Raw genomic sequence first — 22445 nt, 5'->3', positions numbered from 1 at the left:
GTTGAGACTGGTGTTTTGCGGGTACTATTTAATGAAGCTGCCAGTTGAGGACCTGTGAGGCGTCTGTTTCTCAAACTAGACACTCTAATGTATTTGTCCTCTTGTTCAGTTGTGCACCGGGGCCTCCCACTCTTTCTATTCTGTTCTGTGAAGGGAGTAGTACACAGCGTTGTACGAGATCTTCAGTTTCTTGGCAGTTTCTCGCATGGAATAGCCTTCATTTCTCAGAACAAGAATAGACTGACGAGTTTCAGAAGAAAGTTTTTTGTTTCTGGCCATTTTTGAGCCTGTAATCAAGCCCACAATTGCTGATGCTCCAGATACTCAACTAGTCTCAAGGAGGCCAGTTTTATTGCTTCTTTAATCAGCACAACAGTTTTCAGCTGTGCTAAGATAATTGCTAAAGGGTTTTCTAATGATCAATTAGCCCAAAACATCTGGTTTTGGCCTATATAGGTCTTGGTTATTATTTGCCATAATATGACTGGAAAAATATATATGTATGTATATATTTTATATATATATATATATTTATATGTATGTATATAAAATATGTATATATTTATACGGAATGGTATAAGCAGATTTATCTAAATATATGGCACTGAGTATAAGGTTTCCTTTTTATATAAGGAAGTGGAGTGGATGTAGGCTGTGTCCCCTTTGCGTTGAAAGTTCTGTTGTAGATCGTTGCAAGTTCTATTTGTCCTATTTCGGAAACGAGAGCAAACGTCACCGGATATGCTGCAGAGCGAGCGGGAAGTTGAACCACTAGTTAGTTGTACGGGCAGAAAAATATTCTGGGAAAATCATAACAAACGACGAACTGAGCAAAGACGTCTAACTTTTCTTATGATATTTCTGACAGTCATATCTTGAAAAACAAACTACTTCGCCCGTTTACTATTTATTACAGGCACCTGGCAAGCTAACATGTACGTGATAGTATTCGTTTTTGGCGAGCTTTCTTGTAGATACAGCTACAGGCAGCCAGAGCCATTTGATTTATAATAAATAAATACCCTTCTGACGCTAGCTGGATAACGCCTCTCTGGTTTCGGCTAAGGTAAGGATGGGGGACAGGACCCTCCTGCGGGAACTGAAGCGGTGGGCGACTGAAGAATTTAATCTACCACCCCAAAGTCTCCCAAACGACAACTACTTTAAAACGTGGGTAACGACGTCATACATACATGTCCTATGCAACTTTGTTTTGGCCTTGTTGAGTATTCCTCTTCATGATTTAGGTTGTTGGTAACAATTCATATAGTTGGCTAGCCGATTAAACTCCACTCTACGATTTACGAATGTTCTGCGCAATTTCGGCCTATTCTTTGGGTACTGAAATCAGTAGTTAAAAAAACAAAAACGTAATTTAATGTGACGTCGGTGCTCCAGCCCGCCCACACTACCGTGGTGGAGTGTAGTTTGGTCGGCTAATAGCTAGCTAACGTTAGGTAGTTCACAGCTACAGCTTTGCGTATCGACCGTGGCAGACTAAGTTAACTAATGTGGCCCACCAGTGAGTTAACACAAGTATATTGTTGTTTGTTTTGATTCAGGTTATGTGTTGGCCCAGGTGCCTCCATATGGAGATATGTCACACAACATATTTTCAATCAGAGGTGGGTATGCAGACAGGTTTTTATAACGGATTTTGTTTGGGGGTATACTTCCTAGTTTTTAAATCAATTATTTGTAGTAGCTTGGTCAACGATTACTTTGTATTTTTGTCATGATACGTTTGCTTTTCGTTTCTTTTTGCAGGAATGTCAGGGTTATGCGTGGAAATCTCCAGTGGTATCCTTTGTTTTTGTTCTCTTGAGCTATGTACAACTGGGGTCATTTCATTGTCTCTGAGATGAAACCAACTCTATTGTCAGGATAACGGCCTAATGTATCTGACACCAATATGACACTCACAGGTTTCGTTCAATGGACAGTTGTACAAGGGCATTTCCATCGAAAAGGACCCATGAGCGCTAACATGTGAAGTTCATAGGAGCATATCAAATTGGGTGTCAAATGAAAGCTGAGTCTATATTTTGGGGAAATGGAGGCATAGATGGGTTTATCAACCATTTTTCCAACTTAAAAATTAGGCATAAGCAAAGACTTTGATTTCTTGATAAACATGGAAAATTGGTCTTACAAAACATCTACCAGAAATAGACTCAAAAGGTATCAGAAATACATCAAACACAATAATGTTGACGTAAAGACCCCTGCCAACTAATATCAACACTTATATTTAGTTTAGGAGAAATGGTTTACCTTCTGTAAGTTTAAGAAATATTGCCTTGTGCCTTGTAATTCCGTTACCAAAAACCCACACTTCATATTTTCTAATTACTCCCACTCATGATGAGGGAGGATAACGAAAGTTCACAGAAGTAACAAGTAATGGTTGACCTACCAATTAGTTATAGTGATTTTGCTGATATCACATTTCTTTATGAATTATTAAGTGATTAAAACTCATACTTCCATTGGTAATGGAATTACGCAATAATCAGTAATGGAATTAATGCAACTGAATTGGCTACAATGGGAAATCATAATAGTCACAAACCACAGATGGGTCACCTGCTACTGTCCTCCCTTCCACTGGCATACTGTTATGTTCAGCTGATAACTTTTCTTTCTGTTGTCTGGCGTTCAAACGAAGTCTGGATAACTTTTCTCTGCCTTTCTCTCACTCACCAGTTAATGTTACCTCTCCCAGCTCTTACTGACACCTACCCATGAGCCTCCTCTCTTTCCATTTACTGTAACCAGCATCCTCACCCACTGAGCACTGACTGACACTGGATGTCCATGGACGTTGAAAAGTAGTTGAAATTTGGTCAGTCCACCCTGGCCTTGATGTTAGCGTCCACAGACGGACTGGACCAAATCTGAACCTATCATAGACGTATGTTTCATACGTTTTGATAGTACAGTGAGTAGAGCACAGTAGAGTACACTCCAATACAGTAGAGTATAATACAGTATATTACTGCACTGTACTCTACTGTGCTCTGTTGTGCTCTGCTGCACTGTCCAAACTTGTGAAACATGAGGAAAATGACATTCATATCCATAATTATGCATTTCTGTGTAGGACAGATCAGGGACTCATAATTCAATTCCATTACCGTAATTCTGTTACCGGGTGTAAATCCACTTCACTTACTGTAGTTCAATAACCAAAATAGATTTTTTCAAACTCAAGGTACCATGTCATAGCTGACACCCCACTCTTTCTGCAGAGTTTTTGGAAAAAGTGGTCACAACAACCTGAGGAAGATTTTACCGTAATTCCATTACCAAAGTTTGCATCTTTACAGTTCTGTCACTAAATAATTTTGTGTACAGTTTTCTGTTGAAATTGTTAAAAGTAGTCCTTGTGCATAGAGTTGTATGGTTTGTTAAACTTTGAAATCAATGGTTTTTGTTTGGCATACATTTTAAAGTGAAAAAAGCCTTTCCTTGACATTGTGATCTTTCAGGTACAAAGTTCTACAAGATAAGGAGGTACACCCATATTTCTAAACAAATCTGTAGATAATTTGATATAGCTACAGTATCACGATTTTAAGACCGTGTCAGAGTTAGCATTATGTTTTCTATGAACATTCTTTTACATTACATTGTATGCATTCGTGTGCAGTTAAAAAAGGTAGCGGGGCAGAGTGATGCTGCTAAGCAGCTTGATCTTCAGGAGCAGATAGAGGAGCTGAGAGCAGAACTTAACCACCTGGACTCTCAAATCAATGGGACTGAAGCACAGCTAGCTACTGAAGGTGAGCTTTTTACCAAATAGGCCTACAGTGGGGTCTGAAATGAGCAAAAATTACAGTAAAAAATAAAAATTCAAATACTGAGCTATATTGTATGCTCCAAAAAATTGGGAAATTATATGATTTTATACTAATACAATTGCTCAAAGAAAGATTTTGTAACAAGTAATATTTTTTTCCTCAAAACGTAGGGGTCAAAATTATTGACACCCCTGTTTTCAAAATGTTTCAATACCTCACCTTATGAGGATAACGGCATTGAGCCTATTTGAATTATTTTATACAGTCATTTTTGTCCATCTTTATCAAGGGTGTCAATAATTTTGGACCCCACTGTATAACAATTTTTCCCACATACCACATCCAAAATTGTGCTAAGTCTGTATATGCTGATATGTTGATGTCCCCTTTCGCCGTGACATGTTGTGCTGTGACAACTATTTGTATTGAGTAGAAGAGTCCATTAACCGGAGCTGGGGAATGGTGGAGGAGAACCAACGCAGGGAGCTGATTTTACAGGCTTTTAAGCAGCGCTGCATGAAGGCGCGCCACTCTCTCTCAGAGGATACCCGCAAGATCAGTGGGCACTCCCAGGCTCTGGAGCAGCTGTCTAGGTGTGCTTGCTAGAGCCTCTGCTGTTTACCCCTACCATTTCTTAACACATGTCCACATACATTTTAATGCCGCAAGCCCAGCCCAAATCCATTCTTTACTTTTGGTGTGTTTTGCAGGAAGGCAGAGGTGGAGGTGGTGTTTGGAAATGAAACCTCCAATAGCAGTGGGGACTATCTCAACCCAACAGGAGCAGAGCCTCAGGTTCTGGTAAGTGCTTTTACTACATTTTTTTAGTTGATGCTTTATATGAGATTTATAATCTGTGATGGTTTTGTATTGAACAAATCTTGTTTCTCTTCCTCCTTAGCGTAACGTGAGAGAGCTGTGTGATGAAAGACTCCTCTTCTTCCAGTCTTTACAAGAGAGTGAGCTGAAAATTGAGTCGTCCACTGCCACACAGTAAGAATTATCAGATGGTTTTATATAGGAACCGGAGTCATCCATGTGATTCTTCTACTGCTAAATCATCATTGACTCTCTCCGTCTCTTCAGCTTGACTCGTGAACAGAGAACTGCAGTATTTCAGCATTGGTTAAGTGCTGTAGAGGTAAGTTGCATTGTTGTTTGCATCTAGTTGGTTACATCATGGTCTGTTTCATATTTTCTTCAGTAGAGTGAGAATGGTATTATTATCCGTTTTATCTCATCAGGACTTGTTGCGATGCTATCCTCCAAACCAAGTGCTGTCAGCCTTGCAGTACCTGGCCTTGGGACAAGAAATTACATTGGAGGAGAAGCTTGCCTCATTGGATGTGGCTCGTGATGTTGCTGCATTACGGTAAATTGGTAAAATGTATACAAAATGTAGCTGGACAAAAATCTGCATGGATTGGAATTATAGGGGCAAATGTATCTGTTTTGTTTTAGGTTTCACTACGAAAGTAATCACCTACTGGACATCTGGAAAGAAGAGGAAGAGCTACCACCCGTTAAGAGTCTTTTACAGGTGCTTTACACATGTTTCAGTTTACACTTAAATACCAACATGGGGTAAAGACACTGCATAGGCTTGAACAGTAGTTCACTGTTGCTGTAGTTGATATCTGTGTCTGATCTTTTTGCAGTCAGCCTGGCAGGAGGTGGAACAGAGTCTGATGGAACTGGCTCAGACGCGTTCACAAATTCAACAGCTCAAGACCCAGCTTCATGCCCGAAAGAAAGAGGCAGAGTTGGAGCTGCTTTGCGTGGAATCTCAAACCCAAACTCTGGCACGGTAAGTCTTCACTACAGATTGGCTTTTTCCACAACATTTACATTTTGTCATTAATGAACATGCTCAGCCTCTAAAGAAGTCATGTCAATTCATCAAAATACTTTTGTATAAATTAGTCAATAAATAATGTATATATATCTATTGTATTTGCGATGCTCTACTCTTTCCCAGTTTGAAACCTATTTTCTCCCATTTCTCCCTCCTGCCCAGGTCAGTGTTTGAGCTGGAGATGCAGTGTGTGATGCAGACAGCCGTGCGAGATGGTGTGCAGGACCAGTGTGTTCAAATGGAGCAACATGCCAGGGACAGACAGGAGGCCCTGCGCAACCTGCGGAGCCAATGGCAGAGCATCATGGACTTCAGACAGCTTGTGGTGAGGAAATGTAACGTTTTTTTGCAGTCTGTATTTCTACCTTTGTCTTCCACACACAACACCACAGCATTTCACCACTTGCCACATGTTAACCTAAATAAGTGTGACACACTTTTGTCATGTTTTTCTTTATAGGACGTCAGGCAGGAACAGACAAGAGGTCTGATCAAGGGGAACTCGACAGCTAAGACTGAACTGACTCGCGTGCACAAGAAGGTAGGCCCTCTAAATGCAGACTGTGTAAACAGTGGCCATCTAACTCAACCTGTTCCTTTCTCTTGTCCGACCCCAGATTGGACAGTTTGTCCAGGGAAAACTGACTCCCCAGTTGTTTGAAGTTCTTTCAGCAGCCAATGGGCTTCGCAACTCTGTGTCCCAGGAGGCCAAACAGTTTGGAAATGTGTCACTAGTAACACTTGATCGCAGGATCATTGAAGGGTAAGTGCTTCCTATTTGTTGTTGTTTGATGGGTGAGTTGAGTTCTCCTTCTGATCATGAATTGGTCTGGCTGAGAAAAAAATGCTTAAAGGGACATTTTCCAGATGGTTACGTTCTGTCAACTGCTATATATTTCAGCGAGCAGAGAATTCCAGCTGCGTGGTTGTCTATCCATCGCTTGCATTCCTCGCCCTTCCGCAATCTGTGTCAAAGCCTGGCTTTCCCAATGTACAGGGTGAGTCCTAACAGATTATTCCATGACCATTTATGCACCTAGAGAGGTTCGCTCTTTGCTCTTATCCCGTTGTTTATTTATGTTTTCTCTATTTTATCCCTCTTTATGTTTCTCTGCCAGGCCCCTGAGGAACTGTACTCGCAAGCTTTATCCCAGCATTTGGAGCTTCGCTTTCTGCGTCGTTTGCTGCAATTGCACTCCTCCTCTTTAGCAAATGTAGAGAAGCAAGGAGCGCTGCTACCTGCACCTGACCAACAAGGTACAGGTCTTCAATAGAGTTCAAAGCTGCAAACTAACAAATGGCAGATTATTCCATTTTACATGTCTGACTGATATCTTCATCTCTCTTTAATCTCCCTTTTCTTTACTTCTCCTTAGCCCTCCTGCTATGTGTCCGGGAGGAAGACAAGAAGCTGCTTCAGTCTTTGTTACCCAGGGTTCGGGAGCTCAACCAGTACTGCTCACAGGGCCTTTCTTATGGGAATCAGGTTAAGACTGCCATTTCCTATTGGTAAGTGCTACCATCAACTCTTTCTCACATAGAGCTCCCTTACTTGTATTAAAACTCAATATTATTCACCAGCTAGACTATTGACAATTCATTTTTTTCTGTCTGTGCAGGTGGGATCAGCCTGCTCAGTTTGCTCTGCCTGACATATGCAAGGGGGGACTTACTTTTCAGCAGTGGCTACAGAGGTGGAAATTTGCAGCCAAGGCTTCTTAATGAGATTCATGGAAAATAAAGACAAGTGCATTGATCTGAACCAAGGTCCATTTTAGATGGACAACAATGCTCTTCTAAAACTACAATTTACAATATTGTTTTGCATCTCTTTTTGCAAAACATGCTTTCAATGTACACTGCATTGTGTATAAAATCGAGCACACAGCCATGCAATCTCCATAGACAAACACTGGCAGTAGAATGGCCTTACTGAAGAGCTCAGTGACTTTCAATGTGGCACCGTCATAGGATGCCACCTTTCCAACAAGTCAGTTTGTTACATTTCTGCCCTGCTAGAGCTGCCCCGGTCAACTAAGTGCTGTTATTGTGAAGTGGAAACGTCTAGGAGCAACAACAGCTCAACCGCAAAGCGGTAGGCCACACAGGCTCGCCGAGTGCTGAAGCGCGTAGCGCGTCAAAATCGTCTGCACTCGGTTGCAACACTCACTACCGAGTTCAAAACTGCTTCTGAAAGCAATGTCGGCACAAGAACTGTTCGTCAGGAGCTTCATGAAATGGGTTTCCATGGCCGAGCAGCCGCACACAAATCTAAGATCACCATGCGCAATGCCAAGCGTTGGCTGGAGTGGTGTAAAGCTCACCGCCATTGGACTCTGGAACAGTGTAAACGCGTTCTCTGGAGTGATGAATCACGCTTCAACATCTGGCAGTCCGACGGATGAATCTGGGTTTGGCGGAAGCCAGGAGAACGCTACCTGCCTGAATGCATAGTGCCAACTGTAAAGTTTGGTGGAGGAGGAATAATGGTCTGGGGCTGTTTTTCATGGTTCGGGCTAGGCCCCATAGTTCCAGTGAAGGGAAATTTTAACGCTACAGCATACAATGACATTCTAGACGATTCTGTGCTGATCTTTGTGGCAACCGTTTGGGGAAGGCCCTTTCCTGTTTCACAGACAATGCCCCCGTGCACAAAGCGAGGTCCGTACTGAAATTGTTTGTTGAGTTCGGTGTGGAAGAACTTGACTGGCCTGTACAGAGCCCTGACCTCAACTCCATGGAACACCTTTGGGATGAATTGGAACGCTGACTGCGAGCCAGGCCTAACTGATACTGTTGAGCCTGAATGGAAGCAAGTCCCCGCAGCAATGTTCCAACATCTAGTGGAAAGCCTTCCCAGAAGAGTGGAGGCTGTTTATAGAAGAAAGGGAGGACCAACTCCATATTAATGGCTATAATTTTGGAATGAGATGTTCGACGAGCAGGTGTCCACATACTTTTGGCATGTAGTGTATATCACAAGTAAATTGCTGTTGTCTTTATGCCATTAAATCAACTTTGCCTGCACTTGATATTTTCCTTAATGAGTTTGACAGTTAACCTCAATCACAAATGAAATCCTATTTGACCAAGACCTTTACATTAGTAGTTATCCATATCATCAATACATACACAAAAGTATGTTTTTTTTTTGTTGTAAATAGTGGAATAGGTTGTTGAAATAAATATGAACATGTTATTCCATAAATAGGACCACTTTGTTCATGGTATGGTTTTGCTCAGTCTGCATGGTTGGAATTGTATGAATAAATCACAAATAAATGTGTATTCGTCAGGTACACACAGCAGGTATAAAAAGTGCAGCGAAATGCTTGTATGCTAGCTCTCAACTTTACAGTACAATAATCAAAGAGTAAAATAAAAAATAACACGTAACAGAAGAGTATGCATATCTGATATGTACACAATATATACAGTAGAGTATGAATGTGCTAGGCCAAGTAGGTCTGTATTTACATTTTCACATTTATGTCATTTAGCAGACGCTCTTATCCAGAGCGACTTACAGTTAGTGAGTGCATACATTTTTCATACATTTACAAATAAAGTTTATAATACAAATATCTAGTGTGTATTATTGTAGAAGACCACTAGCTATATTCAGGTCTTGGTCTTGACATGAAATGGTCTTCTGTGTGATGCGCATTGTTTGACACATTTTATGGCACGCCCTGTACTTTCCCTCCCGGTTGATCCTGTGTTTGGGAGAGGCAGGCCGTCAAATGTTGTGCTCACACACTGGACGCTTTAACATTAGTAAAAATATTCAAATTCTGCGTGCAACGTGGATACACTTCTGTAAAAAGGTGTAATCTAGTCTGGGTGTGAAAATTGAACAAGGACTGTACTGTTGTAGTGAGTGAAGGAGGATGGAGAAAAATCCCTAGTTTGCTCGTGAAGCTCCACCCCTTTCTCCATGCGTCTGCGCATTGGATTTTCTCTGATCGACTATGCTTCCGGACAAAGATGGTGGATAAATACAGATAATTTACTCAGGCCGTTTGCCGTTGATCAAAATTGTCCGTTCCGGTCTGTTTAACGGGGTGGTTCTCCCATAGACAATAATGCAATAGCAGCTGTGTCTGCTCAGCTTAGTTCCATGACTGTAATGTAACCAGAAAAAAATGAGGGAGTGGGGTGTCTCGCTTCTTCTTCCGTCTCTGCTTCGGACGCCAAGACTGGCTGCACAGCTGCCGCCGAATTTAAAGAGACAGGCAATAGTTTTTTTTAAATATCATAATCAGCAACCATTGTCTCAAAGCTTGTTTTCCGAAGCTTCACTCTGATATAGCGTACCAGCAGTAGTTACTCGTTGGACCGATAATGGCGTTTAATCAAAGTAGCATCGAGTCGTAGCTTATTCCCATCATAGTTACTTGGCTGGATTTTCCTTATTTTGCTTGCTGGCTAAGATCTCTTACTAGCTAGCTAGCCAACTAAGCGTTGCTAGCTAGCTAGCTTCCCGACGAAGAGCAAGATTTTTGTCGGCTAGCCAACAACCAGATACCAAAGCGTATAATCAACCAAGTAGTAGTACCTATATGCCTGCTACTATCTCCGGGATCATGGCAAAAATTCAGGCACACAGCAACACGAAGCAAATAAACCAAATTCAAGACAAGGCCTATGTTGTACAAAAGCAAGTGCAACAACAGCACTTTCAAAAACTGAAGGTAAGAGACGGTAACCAAAAAGGGAAAAGTCTTACTCAGAACCATTTTGTGTTCGTCAGATATTGTATTTATCTTCATGCTAAGGAGTTAACGTTAGCTAGATAGCTAATCATAGGGGGTTCTGAATGGAATGTTGCATGAACAGTACTTTAGTGTAGGTTAACTAACGCCAGATAACTTGGATTATTCTATTGCGTTAGACACGATTTGAAAAATCATTCATTGGGTCATCCAGATACACCACAGACTAGAACATATCTAACTAGTTGCTTTGGCTGGTTAGCTAGCTACTTTCCATTGTCGGATAACTTTGGGCATCTGAAGTTCCTTGTTCACATTTTCTGCCCGCACTGCCAGAAAAAAGTCAAATTTGCGTTGTCTAGAATGGGATGGTGTTTGTTGGCACAAAATGGGAGACCTGTCTTTAAATACACACTATTGCTAGCTAGTTTGTAATCCGACAACTAACTAGCCAACATACAGTAACGTTACACGTTGGTTCACTTGCCAGCTAGGTTATGAATAGGGTTTTCTCAATACGCCATGCTAACATTAGCTATTGCATTGTTTATTCGTATTGCTTATTTTCAATCGATGAAAATATGCCACACATAACCATCGTTTTTGTTAGCTAGCTAACGTTAACCATACAGTTTATCTACGTTTTCTTACTTGGCCAGATTTGAACTACAATGCATCCAAGGTGTTCTGATTATAGCAAACACAGCCAATTTTCTTTTTCCATCTCTTGCTCAGCCTAGTTAACTGCTTATTGTTTGCAGTGTAACTACAAATAATAGTGGTAGGTAGTTGGATGGATGGATAGCTAAATGAGTTCAATACATCATGCCATAAGTTATTCAGCTAATGACTTAATTGAAGAGCAACGTAACTAATTTGCCCGTTTGTGAATGTGTAATAACAGTGATAAAATCACACACACATACACTAGCATCCTTGTTGATGATCTGTCTTTAACCTGGACCCCTTCATTTCTAGCATCTTATGGAAATAAAAATACATTTTTATATGCTCTAAATGTTTTCATTTGGTTTCACACCATTATCTTTACCTTCAGGTTGAAGATGCCCTATCATACCTGGACCAAGTTAAAATTCGATTTGGGAATGACCCTGGAATATACAACAAATTTCTTGACATAATGAAAGAATTCAAATCACAAAGGTATCACATTTCCCTTTCCCATTTGTTGATACAGTGCCTTGCAAAAGTATTCATCCCCCTTGGCGTTTTTCCTAGTTTGTTGCATTACAACCTGTAATTTAAATGGATTTTTTATTTATTTAATGTAATCGACATACACAAAATAGTAAATTGGTGAAGTGAAATGAAAAAAATAACTTGTTTCAGAAAATTCTAAAAAATAAATAACGGAAAAGTGGCGCGTGCATATGTAATATAATAATAATAATAATAATAATAATATGCCATTTAGCAGACGCTTTTATCCAAAGCCACTTACAGTCATGTGCGCATACATCTTTACGTATGGGTGGTCCCGGGGATCGAACCCACTACCCTGGCGTTACAAGCACCATGCTCTACCAATTAAGCTACAGAGGACAACTTTGTATGCACCCCCAGCCTGATGCAACCAATTACCTTCAGAAGTCACATAATTAGTTAGATTGCACACAGGTGAACTTTAAGTGTCACATAATCTCAGTATATATACACCTGTTCTGAAAGGCCCCAGAGTCTGCACCATGAAGACCAAGGAGCTCTCCTAACAGGTCAGTGACAAAGTTGTGGAGAAGTACAGATCAGAGTTGGGTTATAAAAAAATATCAGGAACTTTGAACATCACACTGAGCACCATTTTAAATCCATTATTAAAAAATGGAAAGAATATGGCACCACAACAAACCTGCCAAGAGCGGGCCGCCCACCAAAACTCACAGACCAGGCAAGTAGGGCATTAATCAGAGAGGCAACAAAGAGACTAACAATAACCCTGAAGGAGCTGCAAAGCTCCACAGCGGGGATTGGAGTAAAAAAAATAAGCAAACACATTTGGTGTTCGCCAAGAGGCATATGGGAGACACCCCAAACATATGGAAGAAGGTACTCTGGTCAGATGAGACTACAATTGAGCTTTTTGGCCATCAAGGAAAACGCTGTCTGGCGCAAACCCAACACCTCATCACTCCGAGAACACCATCCCCACAGTGAAGCATGGTGGTGGCAGCATCATGCTGTGGGGATGTTTTTAATCGGCAGGGACTGGGAAACTGGTCAGAATTGAAGGAATGATGGATGGCCCTAAATACAGGGAAATTCTTGAGGGAAACCTGTTTCAGTCTTCCAGAGATTTGAGACTGGGACGGAGGTTCACCTTCCAGCAAGACAATGACCCTAAGCATACTGCTAAAGCAACACTCAAGTGTTTTAAACATTTAAATGTCTTGGAATGGCCTAGTCAAAGCCCAGACCTCAATCCAACTGAGAATCTGTGGTATGACTTAAAGATTGCTGTACACCAGCGGAACCCATCCAACTTGAAGAAGGAAAAAAAAAGGAGCTGGAGCAGTTTGCCTTGAAGAATGGGCAAACATCCCAGTGGCTAGATGTGCCAAGCTTATAGAGACATACCCCAAGAGACTTGCAGCTGTAATTGCTGCAAAAGGTGTCTCTACAAAGTATTGACTTTGGGGGGGGTGAATAGTTATGCACGCTCAAATATTATTATTTTGTCACAACAACAAATATTTTGCATCTTCAAAGTGGTAGGCATGTTGTGTAAATCAAATGATACAAACCCCCAAAAAACTATCAATTTTAATTCCAGGCTGTAAGGCAACAAAATGGAAAAATGCCAAGGGGGGCGAATACTTTCACAAGCCACTCACTGTACATAGCTTTTTTTATACTATTGAAGTTACTCTTAAATGATGTTGAGAAGCAGATTTTCTTAATGCCATCTCGTTTAAGGTCTCTTCCTCTGTCCCAATGACATTTGTCAAATCTTTCTTTCCTTCATAGCATTGACACACCGGGTGTTATAAACCGGGTGTCTCAGCTCTTCCATGGGCACCCGGACCTTGTCTTAGGATTCAATGCCTTCCTGCCCCCAGGGTATCGGATAGAGATTCCCAAGAATGGAGTGGTTTTCCTTCAGTCCCCATTCTCTGCCCAGGTGGGTCACTCCTAAATGTGTATTGATTTGGTTTACAGACAACTCTAATACTGGCTGCCTATGCACAACATTTGTAACCCAGTTTTATTAATCAACCATTATACCAAGTACTGGCAGTAGGCCTATATATAAGTGGAGTTTGCCACAACTTCTCCACAAGAGCAGACCAAAATGGTCAGACATCAAGGTGCTCTTATGACGCATGTTGTGAAGTTAATTTATGTTAACCACGAGTGACCCTTTTTCTTTGGTAGGTGTCCCCAGGTCAGGGGAAGAGTATGGCAAGCCCTGCTGTGAGTGCCACAGGCTCATCTGTTGCTGAAGTTGGGTCTGCCCAAAGTGAAGCTGTGGCATCGCCTGAAAGTATCTACTCATCCTCTGGGCCCCCAGAGCCTCCTAGTAGACTGTCCTTGCCACTCCCCAGTCGAGAGAGCCCATCCCAGCCACAGTCCTCCTCAGTGTCCCCCCCTGCCTCAGAGCCCAGCCCAGTAGAATTTGACAGTGCCATCAGCTATGTCAACAAGATCAAAAACCGCTTCTTAGACCATCCAGAGATCTACAGATCCTTCCTTGAGATACTACACACTTACCAGGTACACTGTGTCATCAATATGGTAATTGATTTGTTTTTCTGTCAATTGAAAACAATATATTAGTTTGATATAAAGTGAAGTCTGCTTAAAGTGAAGTTGTTTGCTAGCATCAAGGCTACTTTAAATTTTTGCAGATTAGTGTGTATCATATCACAGGTTCTCCGATGGAATAATTGTCTGTTTTTGTCTTTTCAGAAGGAGCAGCTTGAGGTCAAGGAGAGCCGGGGTCATGGTAGTAGTGGGATGACAGAGGATGAAGTTTTCTCGAAAGTGGCCAGCCTCTTCAAAGGCCAAGAGGACTTACTGGCTGAGTTTGGACAGTTCTTACCAGATGCTAAGAGATCACTGGTCAGTATTTTCCCCTTCTTTCTGAGAGCGTCCTGTCCATGGTCATTTTCTGTTATCAGTTGACTTTCAGTGCAATTTGTGTTTCTATATCGAACTATCAGTTCTGTGTCCTTTCAGTTCACTGGCAGCTCCCTGACAGGGAAAGACCATCTGAAGAGGGACGAGGACATGAGCAAGAAGAGACCCAGGCCCATGCTGCTGCCTCACATGACACCACTGCTCAAGGTCTGGACTTAATCACACATTTATACACGTCTGCATTTTCCTAGAAGACATTTACTGTATGTGATTGGTTATGTTTTTTTGTTTTTAGAAAAAGATGAAGTTTTCATGCTCCAAAGACCAGTCCTTTGCCTCAGTTGGGAAGCATGGAGTCTTGCGGGAGTTCACCTTTTTTGACAAGGTAATGCTCAAGACAGCCCAGGTAATGCTCAAGACAGCCCATAATGTGTTTTGGCTGTGACAGATGTCATGAAAGCCTTGGTCACCAATTACGATTTTTTTTAAAATTCCAATTTGTTGCAGCTTCGCCGTTTCTTCAAGAGTCGGGAGGTATACGAGAACTTCCTCCGCTGCATTGCTTTGTTTAACCAGGAAGTGGTTTCGGGAGCAGAGCTGCTGCAGCTTGTCACTCCCTTTCTGGGGTAAGTGGATCGTGGGAGGTTTCAGGGAGAACAGTCACTGATGTCTGTCTCAGTAAATAAATGCATAATGATATTATTGTACTGCATGAAGGGCAGTATGTTTTGCCAAGTCTCCTCTTGAGCCATTCATTCATTTGTACATGTTCATTATTTCCTCCAGGAAGTTTCCAGAGCTATATACCCAGTTCAAGTCTTTTCTGGGAGACAAGGAGCTCTCTCATTCAGTGTCTGGCTTGTCAGACCGATACATGGAAGGAGGTGGGGGCAGGGAGGTCGACTATGCTTCTTGCAAGCGCCTGGGATCCAGCTACAGAGCACTACCCAAGACTTACCAGCAGCCCAAGTGCAGCGGTCGCACTGCCATCTGCAAAGAGGTGCTCATAACTGAAAGCAGTTCTGTATTTATTTAAAGTTTTGCCATTCCAGCACCTCTGATTTCTATTTCAAGTGTATAGCCCTTTTTTGAGTCTGGTAGGAGACACTACAAAGTTGTTGGCTGAAGGCTTGCTATGTGGCCTTGACAGGGATCACTATTGCTCCAATAGCTGTGAATCTACTTCCATGGTCGTTTTGTTTAAGCTGCTACATGCCAGTGCCTCGTGATTATCCAAATTTATTCAAAGTTAAACTTAGCTAACGCTTATTCAGTGCTTTTGTCTTGATAGCTATATCAGAAGATTGAGGATGGGGTAATTTATTAAAGATCAATCGGAATTGAATGTCATTTTGTATTTCGCCAATCAACGGCTTCTGGTTGGCATCAATGATAATATTCTCAGTTGTATGGAAAATGAAAGTAAAACCAAAATACTGTATTTCCAGGTGCTGAATGACACCTGGGTGTCCTTCCCCTCGTGGTCGGAGGACTCTACGTTTGTGAGCTCAAAGAAAACCCCATACGAGGAGCAGCTTCATCGCTGTGAGGACGAAAGGTTTGAGGTGAGCAAGCCGAGATATCAGAAGTACTACTACTACAGCCACCAACTACATGCAAACAAACTATTCTCCCTTATCTACCCAGAGCATCACTGCAGAATCACTTTTGAGGACCTTATTCGAGAAACATTTTCTCACTGTTATTTTCCTGTTTCCTCCAGTTGGATGTGGTCCTGGAGACTAACCTGGCCACCATCCGGGTCCTGGAGAGCGTTCAGAAGAAACTGTCCCGTCTGTCGCCTGAGGACCAGGACCGCTTCCGTCTGGACGACTGTCTGGGAGGCACCTCTGAGGTCATCCAGCGCCGAGCCATCTACCGTATCTATGGCGACAAGGCCCCTGAGATTATAGAGGGGCTGAAGAGGAGCCCTGCTACTGCCGTGCCTGTGGTGCTCAAGAGGTCAGGGTGCACACACGTACACATGCAGAGATTTGACCCAAATTACTTGACCAATGTGAATCTTGCTGTGTGTTAATTCTTCTGTCCTCTCCGCTGTGTCTGTAGATTGAAAGCAAAGGAGGAGGAGTGGAGAGAAGCCCAGCAGGGCTTCAACAAGATCTGGAGGGAGCAGTATGAGAAGGCCTACCTCAAGTCCCTGGACCACCAGGGGGTCAACTTCAAGCAGAATGACATGAAGGCCCTTCGATCCAAGAGCCTGCTCAATGAGATTGAAAGTGTTTATGATGAGGTGAGTACTCCGATTCAATCTACTTTCTTTGTATTCGCCCGACCGATAAATCAAAGGTTCTTAGAAAGGAGGTGTTCTCCTGTGTTGTCTAACCTGTGTGTTTGTCCCCCTCAGCGTCAGGAGCAGAGCACAGAGGAGGGGGGCGTGGTCCAGCAGGGGCGTGACGGGAGCAGCAGGGCAGCGGTCAGCGAGCCCCACATGGTGTTCACCTACGAGGACAAGCAGATCCTAGAGGACGCCGCCTCCCTCATCATCTACCACGTCAAACGCCAGCCCACCATCCACAAGGACGACAAGGACCACATCAAGCGCATCATCCAGCACTTTGTCCCTGACCTCTTCTTCTCCCGCCGCGGCGAGCTCAGCGAGACGGAGGAGTGGACGGACGAGGAGGTGGAGGAGAGAGGAGACAGGGGAGGAGGAGGTGGCAGTGTACCAGGAGCCGTAGCAGCACCAGGCAGTCAGCAACAACAACCGCAGCAGCTGAACGGGGAGTCGAGGCGGCGGCGCTGTACCTCTCCTCAGACAGTGGAGCTGGGTGGAGCCTCCTCCCACAGCCTGGCTCCAGAGGGAGGGGAGAAGGTGGACCTGAGAGACCCTGAGGCAGAGCACCAGAAGGAGCTGGACGGAGTCTACAACCTGTTCTTCGTCAACAACAACTGGTACTTCTTCCTGCGGCTGCACCAGACCCTGTGCCAGCGGCTGCTGCGGGTGTACCGGCAGGCGGAGAGGCAACTGCTGGAGCACCGGGCAGAGCAGAACCGTGAGAGGCTTCTGATGGCCGAGGGCCGCGACTTGGCCATGGAGCTCCGCCTCAAACAGCCCAGTAAGAACCTCTTAGATCTAATGTCCTTCATATTTAGTAGCCTGAATTTCTTTGAGTATAGGAGAGGGAACATTAGGCTCAAGTATGCAATGTTATTTGAGAGGGAAGTTCTGTAGCTAGCTAGTGTCTGTTCAATGACCTTTGAACTCGCTCTACAGGTGAGGTGGAACTGGAGGAGTACTACCCAGCGTTCCTGGATATGGTGCGCAGTCTTCTGGATGGGAACCTGGAGTCCACGCAGTATGAGGACACACTGCGGGAGATGTTCACCATCCACGCCTACATTGGCTTCACCATCGACAAGCTCATCCAGAACATCATTAGACAGGTCAGTGGTGTGTCTCTCTAGTTGCCAGTTTTCATTAAGAATCTACAGAACCAGATGCATGTTCGTTAACTACCTATTCATTCTTTACCTCAAGAATATAGTGATCCTGAAGTGTTTAACTGTTCTCTGAGTGCCTGTAGGTTTTCCTTTCGCTAAACTGACATGCCATTTCTCTCTCTCTTCCTGCAGCTGCAGCACCTGGTGAGTGACGAGGTGTGTCTGCAGGTGGCGGAGCTGTACCTGGCCGAGAGGAAGAGGGGCGCGGCGGGGGCTAACCTGTCGTCCCAGTGTGTGAGAACAGCCTGGGAGACCAACTACCAGTGGAAGTCTGAGAGGGTCATGGCTGAGGAGAACTGCTTTAAGGTAACGGCCTGCCCTGGGGACAAATGCTGAGCTTTGTATATTTGAAGAGATTTTCTGTATATTTTATTTGGGTGAAGCGGGATGGTTTTGTTCGTAGGAGTTCAGCTGCTGCTTATTGTAACAGAGATTTTATGCGTTCTGAAACCGTCTTAAGTGTTGATCATTGATGTTTAATGGCTTGCTGGGATGTGATTTATTTTGTAGGTAATGTTCATTCAGAACAAAGGCCAGGTGACATTGACCATTGAGCTGCTGGACACCGAGGAGTCCCAGACTGATGATCCATTGGATGTACAGGTAAAGAATCCTACGGACAGTCGCACTGTTAGCACCTTTAGAATGTCATAGTATTCCCTTTGGACATGAACATAGACTGGCCTTGAATAGCAACCTGCTGTGCCCTAAAGCAGTGGTATTCAAAGTCGGGGTTGGGAACTGCAGTGGGGTCGCCCCAATTTTTTTTTTTGACTGGATGACTCAATAGGTCTTCAGTAGCTGGAACCAAAAATTAACAATACATATATACAACGTTTTTGAGAAAGATCATTTGATAAAGCACATTTATTTATTGGTTTCTTTTCATTTTGATGAGAGATGAAAATGTAATGAATTGAAGTTTATTTGTTGATGTAAAAATGTACTGATTTTTTTAAGGTTGTCCTTATTTTTGGGGTGGGGTCCCGAGAAATTATTGCCCCAAAAAATGGGGTCCCCTGAAATTCTAGTGGAAAATAAAAATCAGTTCCCTGCTGAAATAGTTTGAATACCACTGACCTAAAGCAGGGTTTACCAAACTCTGTCCTGGGGCCCCCCCTGGCTGCATATTTTGGTTTTTGCCCTAGCAATACACAGCTGATTTAAAATAACCAACTCATCAAGCTGTGGCAGGATGAGTTTGGGAAACCCTGCCCTAACGGAACCCTAGAACAGTAGGGCCTGCACCAGCTTTTGAAGGGGCAGCTTTCTTTATACAGGTTGAGGTTAATAAATTGTCAACATTATTATTGCTCCCAACCACTTTGAAAACTAAATTAAGCAATAAGTTAAGCAATAAGGCCAGAGAAGGTGTGGTATATGGCCAATATAACACGGCTAAGGGCTGTTCATACCCACGACGCAACGCTGAGTGCCTGGATACAGCCCTTAGCCGTGGTATATTGGCCATATATCACAAACCCCTGAGGTGCCTTATTGCTATTATAAACTGGTTACCAACGTAATTAGAGCAGTACAAATAAATGTTTTGTCATACCCGTGGTATATGGTCTGATATACCACAGCTTTTAGCCAATCAGCATTCAGGCTCAAACCACCCAGTTTATAATGACCAATAAACCCTGATTGAGTTTATGGCCTTTGTTATTTAATCTCACAGTTTAGTGCTTTGAAATGGCATTGTTTTGATATTGATACATTTTTCTCTATCCCTGTTCAGTGCCTGTCCAGCTATATGGAACAGTTTGTAGGGACCAAGTCAACGCTTTGCTCGCAGAATGAAGGCTACTTTTTCAAACCTGTATTTTTGCCCAGGTGAGATATTCACGCTATTACCTTTGGTTGTGATGTCCATATCTTGGCCATTGAATGAAGCCACATGATTTCCCTAGACGTTACACAGCAATGCTGTGTTTTCACATTTTCATTTCACTATCTTAACTAATGACTGTCAAAAGCACTGCAGTGCAGATAGTTCGTTTCTGCTCGCCATAACAGCCAAGCACAAAATGAGTCCTAGCATATCAGGCTCTGATTTGAATATGACTGTCCCTTGCTTCACTGTGGTCCTCTGTCTGAACCACAGTATTTTCCCTCTGGTGTGTGTGTAGGAACCTGAGGCACTTCAGACGCTGGCAGGTGCGCCAGGTGGAGGCGATGCGCTGCAGACGGGAGTGGCACAGACAGCTGGGTGTGGAGAGTGCTGGCAGCCTGGACTGCCGCTTTAAACTCAACACCCACAAGATGGTGTTCGTCATGAACTCTGAGGACTACATGTACCGCCGGGGAGCGCTGGTCAAAGCCAGGAAGGTAGCTAGGACCATTTTATGTCTAGGATTGCATGTGTGAGGTGAAGAAAAGTTAAGTTGGGCATTGAACGAGAAGGGACAAGATTATATATGAAGTTATTTATAGCTACAGATCGCAGACAAATTCTGCTTCCAACACTTTTAAAGTGTTATGTGTCTTGTTTTGGCATCAGCTAGACATCGTCATGGCACTTATCATCCAGAGTGCTTCCACTGTGGAATGTTGTCCCTTTAAGACACTGTCTGTAGGTCTGACAGTGACTGACTCTTCCCATCTGTCTCTCTCCCACAGTCCCAGCACAGGGTCGCTGTGAACCAGCACGAGCGCTTTGACAAGTGGCACCAGGGCTGGCTAGCGGAGCATGTGATCCCGGCGGCCGAGCGCTCGGTCCACGACTGGCTGATAGGAGAGGAGATGGAGGACATGATCCCGTGCAAGACCACCTGCCTCAACACACAGGTCAAAGGCCTGCCTGTCAACAGATACCAGGTGCATTACAGTAGGAAACCCACCTCTCCGTAGAGGCCACACACACTCACTACACACACATGGAGAGCGATGGACTTGGCAGACATGTTGAGACTGAGAGACCAGGGCATCCTGGGGGAATCCAGCACAGAACACAGGAGATCTTCATCTGACTCACCCATGCTGCTTCTCTGTTCACACAGTCAGCAGTGCAAGCAGAGTGATGGGAGATTCAAATCATTGAGTTTGTTTCAGAAATGTGAATGTCTCTTTTTTTAAGTCCATTGTAGTTTTTAGCTTCTGAAGCCAGAGGGCCTTTTTGTTTGTTTGTATATGTTTATACTGAAGTACTGAGAGAAATGGTTAGAAAAAATGTGTCATACTCCATTGTCTTTTGTACAGTAAGCTGAACTTAAGTAACTGCATTACTGTATGTGCATATACAACTGTACACATTTTATATATGCATTTACATGAATATGAATGAAATTTAAAATGTCCATGGATCTAAGTGTTTTCTGGCAGCCAATTCTTGACATTTTCTTTGTCTTGTGACTAATCTAAAAATTGATGATTGCCAAGGTGACGAGTCCTCACTATTGATTCAATTTTATTAATTTTATGGAACATTGGAATTATGTATCATTGATGATTTCACCAAATCTTTACTTTGTCATTTTGCATACTAAAATAAACAAAATCAGTGTTAAAAAAAGAATGTATAACATTTATCCTGTATCAGTTATCATGAAAATAAACAACCTAGTTGTGAACTTCTTAAACAGCCTGGAAAAGCCTGGTCTTTTCTTTCATTTGATTGTGTTGGGCTGCAGAACTTGTAAGGTATGGGAGCGCAACATTGCATCTGTTATTTTCCTTTCAAAGACCTTGCCAACAAAATTCCTCACCTGAGTATGTTTATGTTCAGCATTAGGACATCTCGGTACAGACGACAATTTTTTTTATTATGGAATGGAACAAATAAAAAAGCCGGCGACAGTTTAAAAAATAAACGTGGTTTATAAAACCCAGATATGACAGGATCACCTAAGTGTATACAGAAATGCAAATGAGACCATCATAGTACAGCGTTATACACTCAACATTTACAAACTACTCTGTCAAAGGGGGATTGTAAGACGTTTTCTTTCTCTTTAAAACACAACCACATCTGATCTATTTATGTTATCGTTTTTTATAATGTAATCAAAGTACATAATCTAGTTACTATAGACACAGTTACAGTCTTCTACTTTAGAAAGAAAGGGTACAACAACATCAAGAAGGAAGTAAATATGCAGAGATATCAAACACTATCATGGGATTTGGTAAGCAGTAATATCAGCAAATCATTGAGTGGGAAAATGTGGTGTCAGGGCTTGCGTATCATTCAGGTCTTACAAAAGAACTGTACAAAGTAACCCTCTGTCAAAGGGTTATCACTTTTTGACCATCTCTTGTCATTAGACATAGGTCAGTTCTTTATAAATTAGTGAGTAACTGCTAATCAGTCATATATGCATTAGAATGCTTCCAAGGTAATGTCCTATGAAACGTCCTCCATTAGTATCTTGTGCCAACCCCTATTCCCCTCCCTCCAGTAGCCCTGGACGCCAACCCTGAGGATGAGGGAGCCAGGAAAAAGTATAGAAACCCCAACAAAATACGACCAATCACAATCCAGATTCACTTATTTTTTTACAAACACAATTCAAC

At 42.8% G+C, this 22445-nt stretch overlaps 2 protein-coding genes across 4 annotated transcripts; both read left to right on the top strand.

Annotated features, from left to right (window-relative positions):
• The first annotated feature begins 746 nt into the window (after nucleotides 1-746).
• Nucleotides 747-7599, top strand: LOC121540231 (HAUS augmin-like complex subunit 5). Of its 2 annotated transcripts, none has more exons than XM_041848932.2 (20): nucleotides 747-935; nucleotides 1067-1170; nucleotides 1563-1625; nucleotides 1768-1800; nucleotides 3492-3516; nucleotides 3653-3785; nucleotides 4237-4396; nucleotides 4514-4604; nucleotides 4705-4796; nucleotides 4890-4944; nucleotides 5048-5175; nucleotides 5265-5343; nucleotides 5462-5610; nucleotides 5821-5983; nucleotides 6119-6199; nucleotides 6276-6421; nucleotides 6560-6656; nucleotides 6777-6915; nucleotides 7035-7167; nucleotides 7278-7599. In XM_041848932.2, exons 2-20 carry the CDS (start codon nucleotides 1073-1075, stop codon nucleotides 7378-7380), a joined length of 1968 nt encoding a protein of 655 aa, XP_041704866.2. In that variant the 5' UTR covers nucleotides 747-935; nucleotides 1067-1072; the 3' UTR covers nucleotides 7381-7599. The 2 variants fall into 2 exon arrangements, with proteins under 2 accessions (XP_041704866.2, XP_041704865.2); XM_041848931.2 differs by having other exon boundaries at nucleotides 1037-1170.
• A 2263-nt stretch (nucleotides 7600-9862) lies between these two features.
• LOC121540232 (paired amphipathic helix protein Sin3b) lies at nucleotides 9863-22403 on the top strand. Of its 2 annotated transcripts, none has more exons than XM_041848936.2 (19): nucleotides 9863-10352; nucleotides 11431-11537; nucleotides 13356-13509; nucleotides 13764-14102; nucleotides 14298-14450; nucleotides 14568-14675; nucleotides 14764-14853; nucleotides 14976-15094; nucleotides 15255-15468; nucleotides 15917-16033; nucleotides 16192-16430; nucleotides 16536-16719; nucleotides 16834-17545; nucleotides 17704-17873; nucleotides 18063-18236; nucleotides 18441-18533; nucleotides 19672-19766; nucleotides 20063-20261; nucleotides 20553-22403. In XM_041848936.2, the coding sequence occupies exons 1-19, from the start codon at nucleotides 10221-10223 to the stop codon at nucleotides 20781-20783; spliced, it is 3630 nt and encodes a 1209-aa protein (XP_041704870.1). In that variant the 5' UTR covers nucleotides 9863-10220; the 3' UTR covers nucleotides 20784-22403. The 2 variants fall into 2 exon arrangements, with proteins under 2 accessions (XP_041704870.1, XP_041704868.1); XM_041848934.2 differs by having other exon boundaries at nucleotides 13764-14123.
• Nucleotides 22404-22445: the final 42 nt, after the last annotated feature.

Source organism: Coregonus clupeaformis, chromosome 26, assembly GCF_020615455.1.
Source record: "Coregonus clupeaformis isolate EN_2021a chromosome 26, ASM2061545v1, whole genome shotgun sequence".
Taxonomy (NCBI): domain Eukaryota; kingdom Metazoa; phylum Chordata; class Actinopteri; order Salmoniformes; family Salmonidae; genus Coregonus; species Coregonus clupeaformis.
The sequence above is the reverse complement of the archived record's forward strand: the minus strand, read 5'-3'. Positions and strand labels throughout refer to the sequence as shown.